This window comes from Sapajus apella, unplaced genomic scaffold (genome assembly GCF_009761245.1).
Source record: "Sapajus apella isolate SASKATOON/1434 unplaced genomic scaffold, GSC_monkey_1.0 scaffold119, whole genome shotgun sequence".
Lineage (NCBI taxonomy): Eukaryota > Metazoa > Chordata > Mammalia > Primates > Cebidae > Sapajus > Sapajus apella.
In genome coordinates this window covers 1,860,484-1,885,693 of record NW_022437059.1, presented here as the reverse complement: position 1 = coordinate 1,885,693, position 25,210 = coordinate 1,860,484, and the positions used below count along the sequence as shown (strand labels likewise).

Here is a 25,210-nt window from a genome sequence, read left to right as displayed (position 1 = left end):
ATACCTTTATGAATTGTGAAAAAGTTATTAGCAGAGTGTGTTAGAAAAGTGAGCAAAAAAAAAAAAAAGTGGTAAAACGATGGAAAGCCATCAGTGTAATCTGAATCTTGGTTCTTGCTTTTTTCTTCTACTGCAACAGAACTGATGCTCACCAGCCTGCCAGAAAGACACTCACAGGAAGCTGCTCTGGGTTCTCTATTAAGGGTTGGTGCAGTCGATGACCCATGGTTCACAGCTCCCCTTTGTCTTCTTGCCTGAAAAGTCATAACCCATCCACCATCTGAAAAACTCGCACTTATACAATTAAAACAGAAAGTAGAAAGGTTCGAACTGAATTGTCTTTGACCCCTAGGCATCCCTTCCCACTTGCTGTTCTCAGGAGGCCCAGGCCACCTGCCAGGAGGTATTTTCACACTCAGAGAGAAGACCGCTCCCCATCACAGATGCTGCTCTGATGTCTTCCAAGAGCCTCCTTAAGTATCCCTGTGTCTCTGCCTTCCCTTAGACACCAAGGCTGGGTTCTCCTCCACTTACACTATAGGAAGGAATAGGTATATCTTCTTTTTTTTTTTTTTTTTTTTTGAGACGGAGTTTCACTCATGTTACCCAGGCTGGAGTGCAATGGCACGATCTCGGCTCACCGCAACCTCCGCCTCCTGGGTTCAGGCAATTCTCCTGCCTCAGCCTCCTGAGTAGCTGGGATTACAAGCTCGCCCCACCATGCCCAGCTAATTTTTTGTATTTTTAGTAGAGACGGGGTTTCACCATGTTGACCAGGATGGTCTCGATCTCTTGCCCTCGTGATCCACCCACCTCGGCCTCCCAAAGTGCTGGGATTAGAGGCTTGAGCCACCACGCCCGGCCGGTATATCTTCTTTAGTAAGGATTTACCGTAGCTTCTATTGCTACGAAAGGAACTGATACTCTTCATGAAGAAGAAAAAAATGAACTTTGTAAAACTCCAGTCCCCTAGAGATATCAGTATCTAAAACTACAACTTACTCTTGCTTTCTCTGACTCTGGGGTGTTGTTATTTTCAAATCTTCCAGGGAGTTAATAAACTCTAGCTTCCAAGCATTCACACCCTGTCTGAATTCTCCGTCATGCTATTTGGTCCATGTAGAGCCCTAGTGGACTTCTAGAAATAATAAATTTCATTGTAAAAATTCTTCTGGACAGAAGGGCCTGGCTTTGTCTAAATTACGTTGGAGAGTGTCTGCACAGACAATATTTGGATTTCTGCTAGCCTGTTCTGCTAGCAAGTTCTTCAACAAACAGCGTCACCTCTATAGAACTCTGAAAGTATCTAGTTACTACCTTGGACAGGACATTATTAGGGAAAGCCCCACCCAACAAAGACATATCATGCTGTTCAAGGTAACTACAGTAATTATTTAAACTTCTACTACCACTACTGCCATAGCAATGATGATGACCATGACTGTGACTACTTCTACTGCCATTTATGCAGCAATTACTATAATAAGTAATTCACATATATTATGACATTTAATTGTCTCATAGTGACTTTGGAACCCCAAGCTCAAAAGATGATATCTAGGGATCTTGGAAGTTAATCTGCTTCATTTTTTATTTTTCCATGCTAACTGTCCTAGTAATCAACTTCATCATGTAGGAGGTGTGATTTGTTTTATTCTGACATGTTTCATGAAGACTCTATTTGTCTCTGTCTCAGTCTGGCATGCCCTAACTTGGCACCGTACTTTATGTTCCATGCAAGACATTGAACACGGTTCACAGAGATGACTGTTGCTTTGCATATGGCAGAATAGGCTTCAGTATGTTAGCACCTGTGAAATCTCCATGTTAAGGGTTCACCTGGTTGATCTAAGAGGCGTTTATACCTATGTCCAATGCTGCTTCTTTCTGATACCTGTGACTCCATCCTGTTGGTGGCAAAATATCCTTGCACAAAGAGTGTTGTTTTCTCTCACTTTGATCAAACCTACAAACACACAATTTTATTCCTGCCACTATTACCTTAATTTTTAAGTTGCTTCCTACCCCGCGCCAAATATCTGCTAATCCTCTTAATCTCTGGCCATGGTCCCTGACGTGCATTCAAGCTTAGGTAGGCTTCCAGGATATGCCTATTCACAGGTAAATTACTGCTGCCTGTCAGGTACAGAGTAGCACCCACATGGAACGTGTTAATCCTCTTAGAGGATTTATTGCCACCTCTGTGACCCACCCGCCTCATTTCCGCTGCTTTCCAGCTGTACGTTTTATACCAACTGTGAATTTTACCTCATACCATTTGCTAAGACCTTAAGAAATATTGATTTTTTTTTAACTGAAGAGGCCACATTTCCATAGAGGGTATATAGAAATCAGTGAAGGGATACAGATATTTTGAAAAATCTCCTTGATGTCTATGAAAAAAACCTGTACCCACCACCCATCCTCCACCAACTTTTTCATGATCCTTTCTTTACTCCTTTCCTTAATTCCCTCCCACCCACAAAATTTCTATACCTTCCAGGTTGGTCAGAACGGGGAGGAATTACAGGCCACCTAGAAACCCATCCGGTAGGCAAGACTTTATGATAAGAGCAGTGACTAGCTTTGGTCCTGGGAGAGAACAACTTTCTCTTTCAGACACATACAGACCATTTGCCTATGCAGGAAGTTAAAGAAGTATTGTTTTCAACACTTGAAAATGAGAGAGGCCATAAAACCTAGGTTTTGTTTTATGTGAGTCTTTAAAAAGTACATAAATAGCATATGTTTATTGTAAGAATAGTAGAAAACACAGATAAGCAAAATGAGGAAAATAAAACTCGGCTTTAATTAGATTTTTCGGATGTAATTACACTAACTCTGTGGTGCTGATTATCTCAGACACTTTTTAACTGGTGAGCCGGGGGGTGATGTGCAGCAGATAAAATGCACTCTGAAGCCACTTTTTTCTTAACCGTATATCCTAGACATCTTATCTTGCTATTAAATATTCTTCTACAGAATTATTTTAATGGCTGTTTGGTTTTCCATATCATTTTGACACATAACTTATTTTTAACACTCATCTCTCCTTGTGAGATATTTTGTATTTTCTTTTTATATTCTTATAAGCAAGGCTTTAATGACCATCCCATATAAATATAAGCATTTCTCAAACTAAAACTATGATAATAGTGAGAATAAAATGTTAAGTATTCAGTTGTTAAAAATTCAATGTTAAGTATTCAGGTAAATGTAAGTACCTGAACAGGTTACACAGAGTCTATGAATACTTTATTTTCAGATAGTGCCCAGTTTAAAAGGACCTATGATTTTGTGGTTTAGAGTTTCATCCTGCATAAAGTTCATTTATGAGACAACATCCACCGGGACTATATCTGATCAAAGTGAGCGTGATAAAAGGTGTTCACATGATGCATGCTTTGATTTGTGTGGGTTAACTATATTAGGATCAGTCTGGGGTACAAAAGGAAAAATGGCAATGTTTTCAGTAATATGCAGCAAGTGTTTTAAGGTTTAGTAAAATATCACTCTAGAAAGCGACTGACTAAAGAAAATTTTACTTAAGAAATAGGAGCTATTGAAACAACGGCCTTATTATTTTAAGGACATTCAGAAACAATGTATCAAGATAATACGGCACAATGTTTAAGAGCCAGACTCTGGAACTGGGCTCCCTGGGTTTGAATCTCAGCTCTTTTACTACTGGAAATTGACTATGCTGATCTTGATCATTTTACTTGCTGCTATGGTCTGAATGTTTGTGTCCTGGAAAAATCCTTATCTTGATACTTAATACAATAAGAATAAAAGGTGGATACCTTTTATTTATTTTATCTCTCATTACTAACAATTTAGTCTCCCTCGAGCTGTCATTCATTGTATAGTCACAAGGCAAGTTGCAAACCCAACACTTGACTAAAGGGATTGTCAAGAATACCCATGTTGGATATTTAGTGACTCTCCTTGATTTCATTAATCAGTAGTGAATTTCATTAACCCATTAACAAAAGGTGGATCCCTTTGGGGTCATGAGGGTGGAATTCTTATGAAAGGGATTAGTCTCCTTGTAAAAGAATCTTGAGGGAGTTTGTTTGCCTCTTCCATCATGTCAAGACACATAGAAGACACCGTCTATGAGAAACAAGGCCCTCATCAGACACGAAATCTACTGGTGCCTTGATCTTAAACTTCCCAGCCTCTTGAACTACAACTGATAAATTTGTGTTTTTTATAAATTACTCAGTCTAAGGTATTCTTTATAGCAGCCCTAATAGGTTAAGACAGTTTTCTTTACTAGTGCCTCAATTTCCTCAATCACATGAAAGGAGATAGTGCCAACTTCAGAAACTCGCTGAAGGTAATAACTTTGCAAGCACGAGGCACTTAGAATTCTGTCTGACTCATTACAACCCATATGTAAATGTTTGCTCTCATCATGAGTGTCAGGGTATGGAATTTCTCTGGCACTGAAAAAATCAGCTATAATTGTTTTAGCCTTTACAGGACAAAGGATAATGGTCAAACATTGTGGCACTCTTCTACTTCCTTTTTTGCTAATTATACAAAACCTATTCTGAAAGCCACATTTCATCCCCCGCTCAGAGGCTCCAGTTGGTGGCCAAGAGTACATCTCTTTTCAAATAGCTGGATCAGGTCCTCATGCTGCTGTGGTCATTGCTGGTCATCTTTGGTGAGTTCAATAATTTGGCTGAGAACTGAGGTGGCAGCAGAATGAGGTCTACAGCTCCCAAAAGGTTGGAGGCTTTATCGGACCCAGGGAATGGTGGGGGTGCTCAGGTCCTTCCTCCAGCTTGGGCTTCAGTGGCAGATGCAAAGAAGTAGGCTGAGGACAATGAAATTGCTGCACATCCATTAATCATTAAGCACAATGCTTAGCGTTCAAGGTAGAACACTTTGCCATTTGCTGGTCATTAATTGCTATTTTAATGTCTTAGATCTCATTGAATAATATGTTCTCATAGTAAAATGTTCATAATATTAGCATTTAGCACTGCCCTTCTCCTCCATGAACACCAAGTATTTAATTGTTATCTATAAGATTTGGGTTCAGCAGATGCATTGAGACCCTTTGCTAATGTTCTTCTGTTTAATCGTGGACAGTGAGGGCGATGACAGCTGCTGCTAGAAAATAAGATTCCTGGCTAGGCGCGGTGGCTCACGCCTGTAATCCCAGCACTTTGGGAGGCCGAGGTGGGTGGGTCTCCTGATGTTAGGAGTTTGAGGCCAGTCTGGTCAACATGGTGAAATCTCGTCTCTACTAAAATACAAAAATAAGCTGGGTGTGGTGGCAGGTGCCTATAATCCCAGCTACTTGGGAGGCTGAGGCAGGAGAATCCCTTGAACACAGGAGGTGGATATTGCAGTGAGCCAAGATCACACCATTGCATTCCAGCCTGGGTGACAGAGTGAGACTCCATCTCAAAAAAAAAAAAAAAAAAAAAAAAATGTGATTCCTCTGTCTATGCTGTGTAGGCACTAAATAAGTATTTATTATTGGAATAAAAGGGCTCTAACATAAAATATGGCCACAGGAAAAAGACTGATTTATTGATTTCTTTGAACTCTCATGATGTACGTTTCCTGATGAGCCCTTTATGATCATGTTGTCATGCCTGTTTACCACTTGAAAAGTCTGAGTGTGAGATAGACTTGTGGGGGATGGCAGAAGAAAAATGAAATCAAGGAGAGTCACTAAATATCCAATGTGGGTATTCTCCGACAATCCCTTTAGTCAAGGGTTGGGCTTGCAACTCGCCTTGTGACTAAACAATCTATTTCCCTAATCTCTCCTTACTAACAATTCAGTCTCTCCTCGAGCACACATCTTGAGAGATTAGGGAAACAGAAAAGAAAGAAAAAATGGAAAGAAGTTTTTGAGCAATTTACCAGAGTAATATAAATTTATCAATTATGAGGGCAAATGCTGTGTGCTAATCTCTGGCTTTTGATCTCCTCACAGCTGCAGTCAATGAGCAGGCAGGTGAGTCCTCCTTGTCTTTGTTGTTCTTGGTCTCAGGTGTATCAGTTACCCAGCTACCCCAGGGTTCTGTAAAGGTGGCTCTGGAAAGCCTGTGAAGACGTCCTAACATTACTGCCCTCCAGGCCGACATGTTCTGAGGTCACGCAACCTGTTTCTGCCACCGTTTGCATGTCTGGACGACCAGGTCCCACCCAGCCTTCTCAAGGTCCCAGATGCTTGCCTCTGCTTTAAAAGCCTGGCTGTATTGAAGGTCAGTAATGTCTCAAAGAAGGCGTGCAGATTGGAGAGAACAATTTGGAGAGAATTATTTTCCTGCCCATAGGACTGTAATGCCTCAATACTGCCTGGTTGAACACTGAATGTTTTCACAGCTCTGAAAACAGTTATTTATAGAGGAAAGTGTCAGAGCTACAAAATTCTGCAGGGTCAGAATAAACGTGTCCTCATTGCTTCTCTAGCTCTAGCTCAGGAGTCAGCAAGCTATTCTTGTAAAAGGCAAGAGAGTCAAGAGGCTAAGCTTTTCAGGTGTGTGCTGTTAACTGCGGTAGCAGGAAAGACCATACGTAAATGAATGAGGATGGCTACATTCCGATACATTTTGTTTAACAAAACAATGTTGGCCAGCTCCCAGGCCGTAATTTGCCAACCCCTGCTCTAGATTTAGTATTTAGAGTTTTTAAAAATACATGTATTACTGTTCTAATCATAAAGACAGGAATAAAGCTAATTTTATTTTACTCTGAGTTAAATCTGTGCTTAGTGAAGAAAGTCAATGGGAAAAAATATTTTATTCTGTAAACAGAATCTTCACATGAGCCAAGACAAAATCTAAAGTAAGGGAGAATTGTTTCCTTGTCTATTGAATGTTGGCTACCAAGTGGAAGGGGCTCTTTGAGCTCTAAGGAACAGTGTGGGGATAAGCAGATCCCAGCCTCACCTTGAATAGAACAAGAGCAGCCAGGGAGAACTTCAGGGGTCCTATGTGGAGCTTGCTGAGGAACAAGTCTGGTCTCTTGCATTCATTCTGCCCACATAAGTTCCCAGAGCTCCACCCTGTGATACCCATCCCCCCACTGTCTGTCTGGATAGAAATGAGAGGAGACCTCAATCAATACTCAGGAGGTTTCTGACCATTAGTGGAATCATGCCCGGGTGGCGGGCTCCCTGAAGTGAATCACCTACAACCATTCGGAGAACAGGACAACAGCCACTTCATTCTCTTACCTTTCCTTTCCTTGCACAAGAGCTTCTCAGAAAGTTGAGATGGTCTTCTCAAGTTTGAGATCTTTTCTTTTTAAAAAGAGTGAGAGGATATTTAGTCCAGCATGAGGTATTGGAAAGAGCAGGACTTATATAGCCAGAAAGACCAAACTGAAATCATGGCTTATATACCTGCCCTGTAGGCTGGGCATCACTTGGCCTCTGAACCCCAGTCTTCAGGGAAAAGCTTCTGGTCCGTTGAGAATTACACTCCCCTGCAAGGCTTGAAAATGCTAATCAGCATAGCAACTGAAAAGGTCTTTCTGTCCCCATCCATTGCCTCAACGTGGTCTTCTACCCCATTTCCTCTTTTCAGCCCCACCCATACGCTGCACTCACCACCTGGGACCTTGTCCTTTCATGTAAGGTTCTGAAAAATACCATTTGCTTTTGTTTTTTGCTGAGAAATACCATTTCCTTTTGGTTTTTGCTGTAATGATATTTTCAGTGAAATTCTTGTGAAAAAACATGATTCAGTCCTGTACATCTTGCCCCGAGTTAAATCTTTGTGCTTCTACTTATTTGCTTTTCCCAAGAACTTCTGTTCACAACCTACCCTTCTCCCTGCCCCCTACCATTGTCCCTCCAATGCAGTTCTCCTCTGTGCTCTCTGGGGTCAGGAAGATTCTACTGGGCACTTCTGTAGGGAGAGCCACTCTCAGCCAGTTGCTGGAGGATTTGGAACTCCCTGAGGATGAACAAGTCAGCATTAGGGCTTATTGCCCTTCCCTTCTAGGGCCTCTGACTCCTTGCTCTCCACTAATGGTGCATGCAAATTAGAGCTCTTGAGGTTGCACCCCAATGAGAGTCAGTGTGGACCCAGCACACTTCTGCTGAGGCCTCCAAACTGCCAGGTAGTTGGCATCGGAGCAGTCACTGCCATGCTGGAAGCAAGTGGATACAAGCTCACACAAACCCTATTCTGACTCTTTGGGTTCCCTCATATGAAACTGTGGACCAACTTGTCTACCTCATAGGTAGGACATCACTCTCAGGGGTTTTGACTTCAAATCACCTTCATTTATTCAGTATCCCTGAATCCACCCCATCTCACAGACCTGAAACCCATTATTTTGGTTGCTCTTGAAGTGCAGTTATGATGTCCTCTTAGTCCTCCTCAGCCATCATTAGCCTCTGCCACAAAGACATCCCCCATTGAGGCTGCGAAGATTTGTGGCCAAGTGGTCCGTAAATGCCAGCACCATTGTGTGCTTCTCACAGAATCCTTAAGGCAGCCTGATGAGAGGCAAATGCTCTTTGTTGTTCCGTTTCTCAGATGAGAAACTGTAACCGAACACAGGTCTAGCTGCCCACTGTTTGCAAAGACCAATTAACAAGGAAGACATCTGTAAGAAAGACAATGACTTTTTAATTCAAAAACTTAGCTGAGGGGAAGCAGTACAGGCTCCTGCCTTGAAAGTACCACTTCAGCTTCTGAGGCAGAAGGCAAGGGCTTTCAAAGGGGCATTTGGTGTGAACAGCATGCAGGGGAGGGAGCAAAGTGGTGCAAGTCTCCATGACTTTCTTTGGATGGCATCTGTCTGGCTGGCATCAATGTGGGCAGAGCTAGGTTGTAAACTGGGGCAATCTTCTGGTGGGAGAGAGTTCTGGAGGCACCTGGTTTGCTTCGAATTTCTGTCTCTGGATCCTTTAAGTAAACACATAGATAAGCTTTCAGTGCAAGGAGTGGCTTGTGGAGAGGAGGTAAAGATTCTAATTGCATTCCTAAAGAGCTAAGTAGGAGGTGGGGGAAGGAAAAAGGTAAAAATACTTCTTTTTTTTCCCTTAGAAAAATAGGATAGTTTATTACAAAACCAAGGTTCAAAGAGTAAAGTGCTTTGTCTGGTATCACACAAGTAACAACAGTAGACTCAGATTCAAAGCAGTGTGATGTGGCTTTTCACCACTAGGTTCAATGTTCTGAGCACTGAAATCAATCAGTATCCCCTGGTGAGACTCTGGCTGCATCTTTACTTTCCGGCCTCTGAGCTTTAGTCTCTCTCCGCAGCAATTCCTCTCGGAGCTGCAAGTCACCTCACCCCGCTGCTCCCACTTGCTGGTCTGCTATTAGGGACTCAGGATCATCCACTCCTCACTGCTTTCCATCCTCCGGCTTGCTCTTGGGGCAGTCTGCCTCTTACCAAGCAGTTTGAGGACACGAATCATCCTTAACGACCAGCTCAAAGTCTCACGTTGTCAGCGGTAGCTGGAGCCAGTGAGACTGCCTGTCTTGCCGTTTTCAACAGCGTCTCTAATCACGACTCCTCTTCCTATCAGCAGGGGCGTTCTCTACAGGAATCTCTTCTGTTTGTGGGGGAAGACTCTACCAGTGTACAGCCTTCCAAGTCCCACAGTGGAGTTTCCATGAGATCTAGTATCCATTTGCAAAGGAGGGCACAAGTCTTGAATGAAGTTAGTTGTTTCTCCAACACACCTTTTCTGCCCTTCTAAATTCATTTTAAAAATTAGATTGTTCCCCAATGTCCAACAGGTAATTCTAGTTCTGTTGGAACAGCCAGTAGCAAACCATACATTTTTCCAAAAACGATACTTCCAAACTCCACGAATCTCCTGTGACTTTTTGGCTCTAGCTCTGCAGTAGCATTTTATGAGTCATCACATCTCTTATTTTATTGACTTCTACTTCCTTCTACACATCTGACAGTCATGACACAATTGAATAGCGATAAGAAGATTTTTATTTGAGATATAACTTAATTCCTTATTTTGTGGTCAGAATCCTCTACTATAATTCTAAAATATCATGAAGATGTCACAAACACAAAACATAGTCTGGTACCATAAATAAATGAAGCGACGGGGTCAAAATAAGGAAAGCAGCCTCTGGGGAGGACATTTGTCTTTGGCAATAGCTTTTTTCTTTATATGATCAGTCTCTAGGGACTGAGTCTTGGATTAAAAATAATCTCTACTTCATTGAATAGATGAGAAAAAATGTTTTCTGTAAGCATTCAAGTAGAGAATTCAAGTAGAGAATCAAAGATGCTGGATCTTATTCCAGTAACTGGCTTATTTCCAATAATCCAGGACACTTGATGGTTTTATCCGATGAGGCAAGAAGAAGGGATGAGACCTGAATTTATAACACAGTGTAGAGCTCTGAGGGCTGGATGAAGGCATGAGGGTGAGAAAATAAAGCGCCCGCTGAGGACAATGGTTTCCCTGTGTGGTGTCACTGACGGAGAAAGCTGAAGATGTTTATCAGAACACTCCTTCATGAACATTAAAAAATCAAGATGACTTTGACACCCCTGCAATAGACTGAATGTTTGTATCTCCCTCAAATTCATATGTTGAAACTCTAATCCAGATGTGACGGTATTTGTAGGGGGGGCCTTTGGGAGGTAATAAGATCATGAGGATGGAACCACCATGAATAGGACTAATGCCTTTATAAGAGTCCAGAGAGCTAGCTGGTTCTTTTTCTACCATGTGAGGGTAGAGCGAAAAGTTGGCAGTCTGCAGCCTGGAAGATGGCCCTCACCCCAACCCGACAATGCTGGCACCCTGACCTCAGACTTTCAACCTCCAGAACTGTGAGAAATAAATCTCTGTTATTAATAAGCCACTCAGTTTATGGCATTTTGTTTTAGCAGCACGAGCTATAATATCCCCTGAAGAAACATGGGATGCAACTCTCAGTAATTAAGGCATGGGTTGGAACCTCTACGTTGTCTAAAAAAGTAGAGGCTATGCCTGGGACCACCTCACTGCCAACGAAGCCTATCTGGGTTCTCTGCAGAAATGGCTAATCCAGTCTCCCTCCTTCCCTTGCAGGCAAGCTGACCCTTTTGGCGCCCTCTTCCGTCTTTGAAGGAGACAGCATAGTTCTGACATGCCAGGTAGAATGGAAGTGGAACGTCCAGACGATGGCTTACTACAAGGATGACAGAGAGTTATCTGTTTTCAAAGAAGTCTCAAGTTTCCATATCCAAAGTGCAGTTTTAAGTGACAGTGGTAACTATTTCTGCAGGACCAAAGGAAAGTTGTTCCCGGGTAAAAGTTCAAACATAGTAAAGATCAGAGTCCAAGGTAAAACTCTCACTTCTTTGGGATGGGCTGGGTACCGCGGCAGCAAGGCAGGGTGGGTACTGGGTAGGCGGAAGCCGCTCGTGGGCCAAATATAGACTGGGACGCTGTGGTTTGACCATCAAGGGAGCCATGATGGGTAAGAGGTGTCTGGCTCTGAATGTCTTGTTTGCTGGAGTTGCTTCTTACCAGGGGCTTTTCAGCAGGAACCTTAGACCTCACTACTTTGGGGACTGTTGTGATCCTTCTCTCTAGAGCTGTTTCAACATCCTGTGCTGACAGCCAGTGACTTCCAGCCCATCGAAGGGGGTCCAGTGAGCCTGACATGTGAGACCCGGCTTTCTCCACAGAGGCTGTATGTTCAGCTCCGGTTCTGCTTCTTCAGAGAAAACCAGGTCCTGGGGTCAGGCTGGAGCAGCTCCCCGGAGCTCCAGATTCCTGCCATGTGGAGTGACGACACAGGGTCTTACTGGTGCAAGGCAGAAACGGTGACTCCCAGGGTCAGAAAACAGAGCCTCCAATCCCAGATTCATGTGCGGAGTAAGTATCAGTGAGGCTGGGCCTGGAGAGAAAAGACAGGAGGGCTGTAGCTTCAGTTTGAATTGCTAGTCTTCTTGTTTCCTTGTTCAACTCCTGTCCTTGAAGAAAGTGAACATTAAGCTGGAAAAACCCTCCAGATTGCTCCTGGCTTCTTTTTTTTTTTTTTTTTTTTTTTCTTGGAGACGGAGTTTCGCTCTTGTTACCCAGGCTGGAGTGCAATGGCGCGATCTCGGCTCACCGCAACCTCCGCCTCCTGGGTTCAGGCAATTCTCCTGCCTCAGCCTCCTGAGTAGCTGGGATTACAGGCACGCGCCACCATGCCCAGCTAATTTTTTGTAGTTTTAATAGAGACGGGGCTTCACCATATTGACCAGGATGGTCTCGATCTCTTGACCTCGTGATCCACCCGCCTCGGCCTCCCAAAGTGCTGGGATTACAGGCTTGAGCCACCGCGCCCGGCCTTTCTTTCTTCATAAGAATCAGAAATGGACTAAGCCCCTTATCATCTTTTTTATTAGTTAAGTAATATTCATTGATCAAGACTTGATTGATCACTGACTGTATGCCTTGTCATTTAGCAGCGGGTTCGGTACTTTGCAAGACAAACCACCTGCTTTCTAATGGCCCTCTAAACGTCTCCACATGCTGAAATTGCAACACAAATTGACTTACCCGAAGGCAATGTGGTGCTAGAGCGTATAGCACTATCTGAAGCATCAGGAAAAGCAGATCTGAGTGAACGGAGCCGTCAGAGGAGAAGTTGTATTTGGTTGAACCTTGAAATTAAGAATAATAGAAGAATTGTTATTGGGACTGTGACTTTTCCAAGGCAGGACTGATGATATCAGTGCCCTCTATATTCTGTGCAAAAGACATCTGTGTGCAAGTGACTTTTCCAAAAAATTGAACAGTTTCCTGTCTCATGGAGTGGATGATCCATCACAAATTATTTAAAAGAATTTTAAAAGACTTAAAAGAATCACCCTCTTCACTCTGTGAAGGAGAGTGATGCCGGCAACTTCTCCTCTGACCGCTCTATTCACTCAGATCTGCTTTTCCTGATGCTTCAGATGCTGCTATACACTATAGCACCACATTGCCTTCGGATAAGTCAATTTGTGTTGCAATTTCAGCATGTGGAGACATTTAGAGAGCCATTAGAAATTAGCCAGGGTTAGGACATACAAATATCTTTATCCACATTCCTCAATGATAATTGTCATAGATTCCTTACCTCCATAGGAATGCTTATAATGGATTATCTATACAATCTCTACATTCCCACTCCTTGCATTAGAGAATGGAATCAGTCAAACCCTATTCCTAGAGTTTCCCTTAGAGTTCTCGCCTTTTATCTTATATCCATCTAGGAATTCCCATCTCTAATGTGAGCTTGGAGACCCGGGTCCCTGGGGGACAGGTGACTGAAGGACAGAGACTGATCCTGCTCTGCTCAGTGGCTGGGGGTACAGGAAATGTGACATTCTCCTGGTACAGAGAGGCCACAGGTACCATTCTGGGAAAGAAAACCCAGCATTCCCTGTCAGCAGAGCTGGAGATCCTGGCTGTGAAGGAGAGTGATGCCGGCAAGTATTACTGTCAAGCTGACAACGGCCATGAGCCTATCCAGAGCAAGGTGGTGAATATACCTGTGAGAAGTGAGTGACACTCTCATTCATATCTGCCAGAAATTCCCAAACCAAGGTCATGGTACACAGGAGTCATGAGGAAATTTCAGGAGGCCCCAGGGATTAGTGTTGCGGAGAACCAAAAGCAATTTGCAGATGGGTTACCCTTGCAGGTTAGCCTGCTGACCTGTTTCTTTTTGTGGAAGGAAACATAAAGAGGGCTGCAACTGATTACGAAGCATAAGCATTCTTGCCATACTACAATAGGTTAATGAAACATCTATTACATGAAACCTTGGAGCTCTGGGCCAGGGAGTGTCATGGATCTAAAAGGTTTATAGTGTAACAGCCTGCTTCATTTTATGTCATTTCCTTCAAAGTGATTTGAGTGTTTCTACCTTGCAGAGATTACACCCAAAGGGAGACATGTTACTGGTGATTTACTGGTGTGGAAAATTACCTGGTAGCCAAGTGGGCATTTCTGTTCTGACCCATTCCTACAGTCCTAAACCAGGCTGAACAAACACACCAAAATATGTGCTTAGAAATGCTCCTATGTATCCGTTTTCCCAGGAACAACTATAATATTATAGAAATCTTATAATTCTTTCCCGATAAAAAATTACAGGATACAAAACAAAAGAAATAAAAAGAGGGCTGGATGGGCACAAGAAAACAATCAGGTGAGAACAACATATGACTATGTCTGTAGGTAGCACCCCAGAACTGATATTCTCCCCAAACTTATATTGCTGAGAAAATTACCTCTGACTGTTCTAGTGGGAATGTGAGAATGGAAAGGACACGATACCCACGGGTCCAGGCCCTTTGCTGAGCCTGCAGGATGGGAGTCTATGAATCTATTGCAGCATCACAAATCTTTTCTGATAACCCCTCTGTGTCTGTCAGTTCCAGTGTCTTGCCCAGTCCTCACCCTCAGGGCTCCCAGGCCCCAGGCTGTGGTGGGGGATCTGCTGACGCTTCACTGTGAGGCCCAGAGAGGCTCTTCCCCGATCCTGTACTGGTTTTATCATGAGAATGTCACCCTGGGGAACAGCTCAGCCCCCTCTGGAGGAGGAGCCTCCTTCAACATTTCTCTGACTGCAGAACATTCTGGAAACTACTCCTGTGAGGCTGACAATGGCCTGGGGTCCCAGCGCAGTGAGGCGGTGCCAATCTCCATCTCAGGTGGGTGGGTGCTACCTGGATACAGAGTATGATGGCAATGGCTGTGTCTCACCAGCCTGGAGACGTCTGCTATGCGTGAGGAGGGGGGAGTTGATCTCAGCGTCCAGCTGTTCCTCTTCTCCCCACACGGAAGAGTACAGACTACACTTCAAAGACCTCTTCCATGAATTTGTATTTGCCATCCCTACATAGTATTCACAAGAAGGGCCCACGTCTTTAATCTCTGAGGCTGAAGCACTGCTTTCTTTCCTCAGGACCTCATGGCTATAGAAGAGACCTCATGACAGCCAGAGTTCTTGGGGGCCTGTTTGGTGTCCTTGGTTTCACTGCTGCTGCTTTGCTGTTGTATTGCCTGTTCCACAAGACGTCAGGTTGTAACTACTATTTGAATTTTCCATATTTTGCTATGGAAATTTCCACTACTGATATAGATTGAAATTCCAAAAAAAAAAAAAAAAAAAGTAGAAAAGAAATCCTCCAAAATCCAATAATTTTTTTTTTTTAGGCTTCAAATTCTGCAAAGTCCTGTGTAATGCTCAATGTGGTTATACTGCTAATTATACAATATGTCATTGTCTCCTGTGCATAGTCACTTGAGATTAAAATATTTACACCTTCCCTCCATGTTTGACTCTTAAATTAAAAATTCTAATTCTTAATTGCCATTTAATAATTTTCAACAGACGTAATTACCTTATGTACAATGGAGCAAAATGTAAAGAGGAGCTAGATTTAAAGGAACTAAAACAATTTAATGTGCTCTTTTTTCTTTTAATTATCCATTTAGTATTAGCTACCTTCTTTATGAAAAGAGCACAGACTCCTTGAATTCTGAGATGCATGGTATAGATCATAAGAAGCCATCTTCACTCACATATCTGGCTGTTGATGCTGGCCATATGTTGCAGCTTCAGCTGAGACTCAATGAGAGCACATATATGCAGCCTCTCAGCATCGCCTGGATTTCCTCACAGCCTGATGACCTCAAAGTAGCCAGACTTTTAACATGCTGGTTCAGGCTCCAAAAGCAAGTGTGGTAATGAAGCTGCAATGCATTTAATCAACTAATTTCAAAAATTATGATGTGGTGTCCCTTATACCACAATGTTACTGTGTCCTGGTGCTTCACAGTTGCCTAGATATCAGTGGAAAGGGCACAGACTTTACTTCTAAATGGGAGAACTGTCAACGAATTTTAAGCACATTTAAAAAATTTCCACATATATCACCATGAGTTCCAATCTACTATGTCTTTAAATCCCACAGCACTATCAAAAGCACAAGCCTCTTGACTGTCCTCTCTGGAATCAGCGAATGTTCCTTGGAACAAGTGATTCCAGAAGTTAGGTTTTTCTCCCTGAGCCCTTCCCCTCTTTAGTTGAAGATTTTTGTGTCTATGTTCATCAGGGATACTGGCTGGTAGTTTTCTTTTTTGTTTGTATTCATGTCCAGTTTTGGTATCAGGGTAATTCTATCCTTGCAGAATGGGTTAAAGAGAATTTCATTCTCTTCAATTTTTTTTTTTTTTTTTTGGAACAGTTTGGGGACGATTGGTATTAGTTCTGTATACATTTGGTAGAATTTGGTCTAAAGTACTTTGAATATTTCATCTCATTCTCTCTTGGCCTGTAAGGTTTCTCTGAGAAATTCACTGTTAGTATGATAGAGTGTGTGTGTGTGTGTATAGGTGATTAGATGCTTTTCTCTTGTTAAAAAATTCTCTCCTTGTATTTGACTTTAGACTGTTTTATTATAGTGTGTCATGGAAAATACTTTTTTGCATGGTATTTGTTTGAAGATCTCAGAGGCTTTTGTATCTGGATGTCTAAATCTTTTGCTAGACTTTAGAAGTTTTCCTCTATTATTTCATTAAATAGGTTTTCTAACCTTTTCATTCTGTCTTTGTCATCTGGCACCCCAATAATTTGAATGCTTTTCAAAAAGTATTCAAAAAGTTCTCCGAGTGACTTAATCATATACCTGTAGTGGCAGTGCTGGGCCAGGCAGGGGAAAGGGTCCTCAGGCCCCTGGGAAGCCAGCATAGCTTGGGCAATGGCAGTGACAGTGGCGGGACTACCCTCTGAGTTCCAAAGAGTGCAAACTGGTGCTGGTAGTGGCTGTGGTAGGCTGGGCAAGTCAGACTTCAGACCTGCAGGTGGTGCATGTGGGTAGGCATCAGCTGGGGTGACAGTGGCAGGATTGGTAAACCCAACCTCAGGCCCCCTGGAGGAGGATTAGGTACCATGGTGGTGGACTGGGCTGGGTAATTCCCTGGCCTCCAGGCTGTGTGCTCTGGTGTGGTCAGGGGGAGGGCAAAGCCATGCTGGGTGGGCTTATCCTCACACTTCCTGATCCTCTTTGCTCTCCTGTCTCAGCAATTTTTCACTATCTTACTACCTTTTCAATGCTTATAAACAGACTTTAAAACTCTTTTGCCCAGCCTTTCTAGTTGTTAGTAGAAGAGTTGGTCTTTGGTATGTTAATGAGATGAGTCCCAACAGAGGGACTCCTGGATAGCTTCAAGATAAGAGCTGGTTTTCAGAAACACCAACCTTCTGATGAGAGGGTTGGAACTTCCAGCCCCACCTGTGGACCTCTGAGGACGGGAGAGGGACTAAAGGTTTATCTAACCACCAATTGCCAATCATTTAATCAATCATACCTATGTAATGGGAGCACTATAAAAATCCTAAACAATGGGATTTGGGGAGCTTGCCAGTTGGTGAATACGTCTATATACTGGGAGGGTAGAGCACCCCATTTCCATGGAAATGGAAACTCCAGTGTCCAGTACACTTCCAGATATCGCCTTACCTTTTTTCATCTGGTTTTATATTTGTATCTTTTATAATATCCTTTAAAATAAACCATTAAGAGTAACTGAAGTGTTTCTTTGAGTTCTATATAGAAAATTACTGAAACTGAGGAGGGAGTATGAGAATCCCCAATTTATAACAATTTGGTCAGAAGGATATGAAGCCCGTGACATATTATTGGCATCTGGAGTTGAGGGCAGTTTTGCGGGACACAGCCCTTTACCTATGGGGTCTACATTAACTCTGAGTAGTGTCAGAACTGAGTTTAATTGTAATTAGTATTGTAAGAGTTGGAAAATTGACTGGTATGGGGGAAGAAAGACACACCCGGCGACAGAAGTGTAGCGGATAAAAACAGCTATACTAAATATCAAATACTATTCAGATCTAACTTTAATGCTGTATTCTGTTTGTGTATGTGTCGATATGTGTGTACGTGTGTTTGTGTGTTTGATTTGTATGCCTTTGCTTTATAGCAATACATTTATTTCTTCTATCAAGGTTGTTCCCATCATGACTATGTTATTCTTACAGAATTTTTCTGGATGTTATTGCTTATTTATTTTTCCCCACAAGCAATATAATCAAGTATCTCTCAAGAAATCGTTTTTGTTAGGATTCTCTTAAATTTTGAGATTAATTAAGGAAGAATTGACAGCTTTATAATGAGAAATTTTTCATCCAAGAGCATGTCTACTTTTGGAAAATTTTGAGTCATAGTATTTTAGGGTTTTACTTATATAGGCTTTCATCATTTCTTGCTAAGCTTGCTCCTGAAATATTGATTGATTGTTGCTATTGTAATTGACTCATTGAACCAGGGTACTCTTGGAGTGCAACCATAAAACTTAATTTTTTGTCTCCCTCTTCCCAATGCCCATTCACACTCACTATTAGGGGCTTATATTTTCCCTTACTCTGGTTGAAATCTCAGGTAGGCCCATAGTCTATCCACTTAGTCCTTGTATTAGTTGGTTTTCATACTGCTTACAAAGGCACACCTGAGACTGGGCAATTTACAAAAGATGTAAATTCACTATCACAAGAACAGTACGGGGAAGACTTGCCACCTTGATGAAATTACCTCCCACTGGGTCTCTCCCACAACATGTGGGAATTCAAGATGAGATTTTGGTGGGGACACAGACAAACCAAATCACTTCTATGTAATTTTAGGCAAACAACAATAACAACAACGAAAACGTAGTTTCTCCAAAGAGTCCTTGTTCATTAATCAGTGTGCTTGGTCTCATGTAATAATGATGAAAAGCTTTCTGGATCACAAAGTTAAAGCACTCACCTCCCACCCACTCACCTCAGACCCTCTTCAGGCCAGCCTTCTGCAGTGTGTAAAGGTTTCTAGCCAGATGTTTCTCTCTTTCCTCAACTGGCTTCTGTTTTTGAAGCCCCCGTGGTTGGCATTGATTTCCTCTGGCTCCAAAAAAGCTGACTCTCCAGGTTTGCTGGATTGAGAAAATCAGCTCTTATTTTGGTGGGATGTTTCTGGATTCTCCAGAGCCCCCCAACTGTTAACATTACCTACCCTTCTTGCAGGTGATTCATTTTTCTCCAGCCGAGCACTTAATGACTCTCTTCAGTTTCCAAGAATCTAGAGCCTTCTTCCCCTTCTCCTCCACCCTCATTTTGGAACAGGCAGTCCTCCTGGGCAGATTTTGAAATGGCTTCAAGCTAGGCCTGTTTTCCACAGGGCTCAGATCCATCCACAAGAACACTCACACATCATTGCACCCACCTGTAAATATGCAGCTCGTGCCTCAGGCAGATGACCACATCTTCCCTGAAATGAATGTTCCTTCACCTGCTTTTCAAGAGGAAGTTTTCTCCTTAAGATTCCTCAGGCATGTGTCAACACAGGGCACTCCTGCCCGAACCAAGCTGGCCTTAACACTGTCCTCAGATTGACTATAGACTCCTCATCTGCCTTTTCTTAGAGTATTTACTTTAGAAAACTTGCAATTGTAAATCCTTTCTCTGCCTCTTTGAGATACAAATTTCTCTTAGCCTCTTGCCAGTTTCACAACCCAGAAATGTCTCTCTAGGACTTGGGAGCTGTCCCTTTGAAATGTAATCATCTAGAAAGATAGCACCTCTATCTCCTATATGGCAAAACTTAGAATTTATTATTTGTTCTACCAATTTTGCTTTTTAATTCTAGAATTCTGCTTTCATCTTGGTTAGTTGTTGCCTTTCGTTTTTGTTAGTTTTATTCTTTTGAACAAATTGGATATTTAATTTCCCTTTTTTCTTATATATTTGTATAGGTATTCAGTTGCTTAAGGCTTGCTTCCTTTACATTGATAAATTATAGACATGTGTCAATTTTTTCATAGTTTTGTTATGAATTACCAGTTCCATTATGATGAAAGAATATTATTTGTATCATGTCCATGTTTGAAATATTTTGGAGGTTTTCTTTGTGAACCGATGTATCATCAGATTTTGTTTTTATTCAAAAGTGCTTAGATAGTAGAACTATTCTGAAGTCCATTTTAAAATAATTTCTTCAAGAAGGAGTTGCTAGAAACATATACACAGATGTAATACATGTTTGAATATGACTGATTTCCCCTTGACATGCTTTAATGACAGTTTGGCTTGGTAGACAATTCTGAGGTCATTCCTTTCCTTGAAGACCTAACAAGCTAATTATAAAGAAGTTTTACCTTCTCCTTGGCAAACTAAATCAAAGTCAATTTTCTGGCACTGTTTTCTGTAAAACCTAACAAAGTTGAAGTATTGGCAGAGCTGCTAGCAGCATTTTCCATGATTGGCAAATTGCATCTAAACTGGGAGGACTTTGACCAGGATTATATAAGCCTGATGGGAAGCACAACTGGAGTATCCTCAAGTGCAGTGTACCTCTTGAAATTTAGCATGTGTCTAATAGGGGTGGCCTCAGGAAGCTACACTCATACGCTCACAGGTGTTACAGATGATAATGATTTCTACGAAGCATGAAGCTTTTGAGCCAGGGTGGCCCCTATACACATCCATGTGGCATTGTTTCCTGAGCTATTAATTGGAGGATTAGAAAATATCTCCTGGATCGCTATGAGAACTCCCTCTGAAGACACAGCTGATTATCGATGGTGATATGCTGTGTTTCTTGTTTTACATCTCTCTGCAAAGCGAAATGGTGCAAGAGATGGCCTAGTGTGTCTTACAAATGTCAATATTCAGCCTAGCCCCATGATCACTGCTACAGACTAGGTGTTGCAAACATTTAAAAATTAAGAATGGCTGCATAAAATCGACTACAGAAGAGCAATAAGATAAAATTAGTGTCATCAGTGGTTAAAATGTTATATTTTATGACAGCTAAAATAACACTGTACAGGTACATGAATAGACAAAGAGACAATAGAACAGAATAGAAAATCAAGAAACACTTACCAGTTCATGCAGGGTTTGCCATTTGAAATGGCATTTTAAATCAGTGGGGAAAAAAAAAAGAATGAATTGTTTTTTAACAACTAGTTGTGTTGGAATAAATATGTAGCCATTTAGGTGAAATACAATTGGTTTACTCCTCTATACCCTATGTCTTACCAACTGATTATACATAGTTAAATCATGTCAAAATTTTAAGAGATAAAGCGTCCTTCCCTAAATGAATTTTCTTTTATTTGCTTTTCAGGAGAAAGTTATGCAACTAGTGAACCCAGGTGAGAATTCTTTCTAGTAAAACTTTTAATTCTAGATGTCTCCTTCATTCACAGTTTTAAATATCCACTGAACTCTGCTTGTACGTAGAGATGAAGGCTCTGTAATTACATGGCATCTTTCTGTGATACTTACTCTTGTCTCTACATTACATTTACACCACCAGGGCACTGTTTTATTGTGGTCCACATGAGCCTAGGTGTTATCTTGTATAGGATTAGATACATTTAATTTATGAATTCATATATTCAAGATTATTGAATACATATAATGAATAAGTAAGTTTTTCTTAGGTATTTAGAGGAATGAAAATACACATAAAATGTTATTTCCTCAAGGGACATACTGTTTTATAGACATGTAATATAAGTCCAGAGTACAAGAAGGAGTAAGAGAGATAAAGTAATAAGAAAAAGGCAGGCAAAATTTTATGACAGTTTATAAGAAAGAAAATGATTTTGGAGCAATATCATTGTCTTATCTATAACTTTTGGAAAAGCCAAAGATGAGGAACAACATTTTGGCCAAATCAAAGTAGTCTATAAAAAGGACATAAAAATCACCCAGGCATAGAGTCATGATTCATGATTTCTACCTGCTCTCTCCCCAGCCTGTCTCCCCTCTGTTCTCACTCACAGCCCTGGAGACTCATGCAGTTAATTCACTTTCTCACAGAGGTGCTTCCAGGACAAATCCTCAAGTGTCCACCTATTCCAGTCCAATCCCAGACATGGAGGAGCTGCAGCCAGTGTATGCCAATGGTGAGTTTCTTCACTGGGATGGGATCTGAGGCGGAGGCAGAAAAGAAAGAGGAGATAGAAGTAGAGACCCGTCTAGCCACCGCAACCCCTGAGGCCCAGCCATTCCCAATAAATAAATGACTCTCTCGGAATCGTATTGGAGTTGGGAGGAAACCATTCCAGATCATTAAGCCAGGGTCTGGGAAGATGTGTGTGAAGTTTGAACCCTTGGCCACCAACATCTGTGAACTCTTGTCTTCTCTCTGCAGTGGGCTCTGTAGATATGGATGTGGTTTATTCTCAGGTCAGGAGCATCCAGCAGTCAGAAGACTCAGGTGAGAAAAAGCAAAGTGGTTCTTGTCAGATGCATATTCGCAGGAAAGTGATGCATTGTATGCAATAGAGGTTTTATTTATTTATTTATTTTTGAGACAGAGTCTTGTTCTGTCACCCAGGCTGGAGTGCAGTGGTGCAATCTCAGCTCACTGCAACTTCTGCCTCCCGAGTTCAAGCGATTCTCTTGCCTCAGCCTCCCAAGTTGTTGGAATGACAGGCATGTGCCACCATGTTCAGCTAATTTTTGTATTTTTAGTAAAGACAGGGTTTCACCCTGTTGACCAGGCTGGTCTCAAACTCCCGACCTCAAGTGATCCACCTGCCTTGGCTTCCCTTAGTGCTGGGATTACAGGTGTGAGCCTCCGCACCTGGCCAGCAATAGAGACTTTAATACATTGCTTGCCCTTGATAGGAAATCTGTTGATCCAGGAGGGAGCAAGAGACACTTGGTGGTAATCTCTTGTGAAGAAAGCAAACTTAGAAAACATAGGGAGATGGTCTAATGAGTCTTCATTTGAATGGGGTTAGATGGTCAGGGAGAATCTAAGATACAAGGCAAAGGAAGGAAATCAGGCAAGAATGAGCATGTCTAAAGTCCAAGGTGAACATGGTCATTAAAGTGTCTCTTTTGAAGGATCTGCAGTCTTCACATGGGATGGGAGGAGAAGCTGGATGAATAAACCTGACCTAGAGAATTTTTACTTTGACATGTAGCTTTGCAGGAATTGTAGAGTTCTGCAGCAGTGCAGAGGAATGTCCTTTAAGCTTCTGCTCTAGGGCCCTTAAAACTGTAACCCTTATTCCAACAACCCTAAAAGCTGTCCTTTGTTCTGTGTTCCTGGTTGCCTCTGATGGAGCCAGTGGCTGTTGATAGCTTGGCTGATTTCCTGGTCAGTGGTCATCTAGCTACTCTCCTCTGAAGCTGGGTCCTCTGCCTGTCTTGCTTAGATTTGTGCTGCTTCGGCTTCCAATGGAGAATTGATTACCCTATCATTCTCTATCTCTATCTGACCAGCCTAGCAGAATCAAAAAGGTGCCTTTATTTTCCAAGCCCTCTAGCTATAAATCTTCAGGAGAAGAAAAGAGATTTGATCCCACTATGCATACCGGAAAGAAGGGGGAAAAGAAACAGACATCACTAAGCAGCACCTGCAACCACTCAAAATGCTGTGTGATTCTGAGTCTGTCTTCCGTTACCTATGCTTCCGCTCCAATTTCCTTCTGTATGGTGAGGTGAACCACACAGGAACATAGGGAAACAACAGGAAACAGCGACAGAATCCTGTAACAGAGAAGTCAAGAAGAAAAAATTGTAAAGCCAAGACTTATGGGAAGTTGCATTAGAGAAGGGGAGGGCTTTGTAAGTAAGTGGTGGAGGGCTTGGACGATGGATAGAGCCTTAGAAGGACTTCAGTGTTAACAACTTTAAGAAGGACTTTACAGAACAAAAGAAAATGGAATTCCACACACTAAGCATAGTAGTTCTATGTTCTGGGGCATGAAGTCTGGGGGTGAGGCCTCAGTGAGAATGCAAGGGCTCAGAACCATTACTTTTTTCTTAACAGCAAACACCATCAGGACATTTCTGGAGAACAAGGTGAGCTAGACTCCTTGGAAGTTCTTGATATTTCCTTCCTCCACCATATTTATTTCCTTGATCACTTAGGTCTTATTCCTGTATGTCTCTCCCAGGACTCCCAAGTCATCTACTCTTCTGTGAAGAAGTAATAACACTTGGAGGAACCAGAGGGGAGGATCAACAACAAGAATGGGGCATTATTAAGACTTGCCGTAAAACCTTATGAAAATGCTCAGGGCTTATCACCTGCCACAGCCAGAATGTGCTTCGGGAGCCATCTCTTGTCATCATTTTTGTTCTGATCATTTTCCTTCTCCAATATCTTCTTTTACTTATTAATAGTCATTGAACTGCTACTACATCCAGACACTGTGCAAATAAATTATTTCTGCTACCTTTTCTTAAGCAATCTGTATGTAAAGAGTTGAGGAAAGAATGAATAAGAGATACAAGGTCTCACCTTCACCTACTATGAGGTGACGAGAACAGGACTCGTGGTGTATTAACTTCTTTATGTGCTGCTGAATGCAGTTTGCTAGTATTTTGTTGAGAATTTTTGCATGTATGTTCATCAGGAATGTTGGCTTGTAATTTTCTTTTTCCATTGTGTCTCTACCAGATATTTTTATCAGGCTGTTGCTGGCTCCATAGAATGAGTTAGGAAGGAGACCTTCCTCCTTGATTTTTTGGCACTATTTCTGTAGGATTGGTACCAGTTATTCTTTGTACATCTGGTAGAATTCAGCTGTGAATTCATCTGGTGTAGGGCTTTTTCGTTGGTTGGTAAGCTTTTTATTACTAATTCAACTTGAGAGCTTGATATTGTTCTATGCAGGGTTTCTGTCTCTTCCTGGTTCAATCTTGGGAGATTGTGTGTTTCCAGGAATTTATCCATTTCCTCCAGATTTTCTTCTTTATGTGCATAGATTTGAGTGTAAACATAACTTATATTTACTGGGAAACAAAATCTTTATGACTTGCTTTATTGCAATATTTGCTTTATTTTGGTTACCTTGAACTGAACCTGCAATATCACCAAGGTATGCCTATAGTTGCAAAAATGTGCTTTTTGACACAGTAAATATGCATATTTGCAATAAACTATTGTATTACTTTTGTAAGTATATAGAATGAAATATAAACACTCTATGGATTTGATACTATCATATTTCCTTTTTTTCTGTGAATGCACATTTTCTTTTTTTTCAACTTACATTTTAGGTTCGGGGGTACATATGTGGGTGTGTTACATGGGTAAATTGCATGTCACAGGGGTTTGGTGTACAGATTATTTTCTTACCAAGGTAATGAGCATAGTACCTTGCTCATTATAGGTAGATTTTCAGTCCTCACCCCCTCCTTACCCTCCACCCTTCAGCAGGCCTCAGTGTCTATTGTTCTCT

At 41.8% G+C, this 25,210-nt stretch overlaps 1 protein-coding gene across 5 annotated transcripts; it reads left to right on the top strand.

Moving 5' to 3' along the window:
* Positions 1–870: 870 nt before the first annotated feature.
* LOC116538368 (Fc receptor-like protein 2) lies at positions 871–24,963 on the top strand. Of its 5 annotated transcripts, none has more exons than XR_004263621.1 (12): positions 871–4,675; positions 5,966–5,986; positions 11,045–11,299; positions 11,552–11,836; positions 13,207–13,494; positions 14,374–14,652; positions 14,907–15,023; positions 21,127–21,154; positions 21,763–21,913; positions 22,162–22,227; positions 23,794–23,825; positions 23,921–24,963. XR_004263621.1 is itself a non-coding variant. In XM_032260726.1 (12 exons), exons 1-12 carry the CDS (start codon positions 4,645–4,647, stop codon positions 23,954–23,956), a joined length of 1,524 nt encoding a protein of 507 aa, XP_032116617.1. In that variant the 5' UTR covers positions 871–4,644; the 3' UTR covers positions 23,957–24,963. The 5 variants fall into 5 exon arrangements, 4 of the variants coding, with proteins under 4 accessions (XP_032116617.1, XP_032116620.1, XP_032116618.1 ...); XM_032260726.1 differs by having other exon boundaries at positions 21,828–21,913; XM_032260729.1 differs by having other exon boundaries at positions 6,109–11,299; positions 21,828–21,913.
* Positions 24,964–25,210: the final 247 nt, after the last annotated feature.

Excerpts from the sequence above, each read along its gene's own strand:
- LOC116538368 (XM_032260726.1), top strand. The coding sequence starts at position 4,645 with ATGCTGCTGTGGTCATTGCTGGTCATCTTTG. Across the intron at positions 5,987-11,044 it reads TGCAGTCAATGAGCAGGCAG|GCAAGCTGACCCTTTTGGCG; the intron begins GTGAGTCCTCCT and ends CTTCCCTTGCAG. Across the intron at positions 21,914-22,161 it reads GCAGCCAGTGTATGCCAATG|TGGGCTCTGTAGATATGGAT; the intron begins GTGAGTTTCTTC and ends TTCTCTCTGCAG.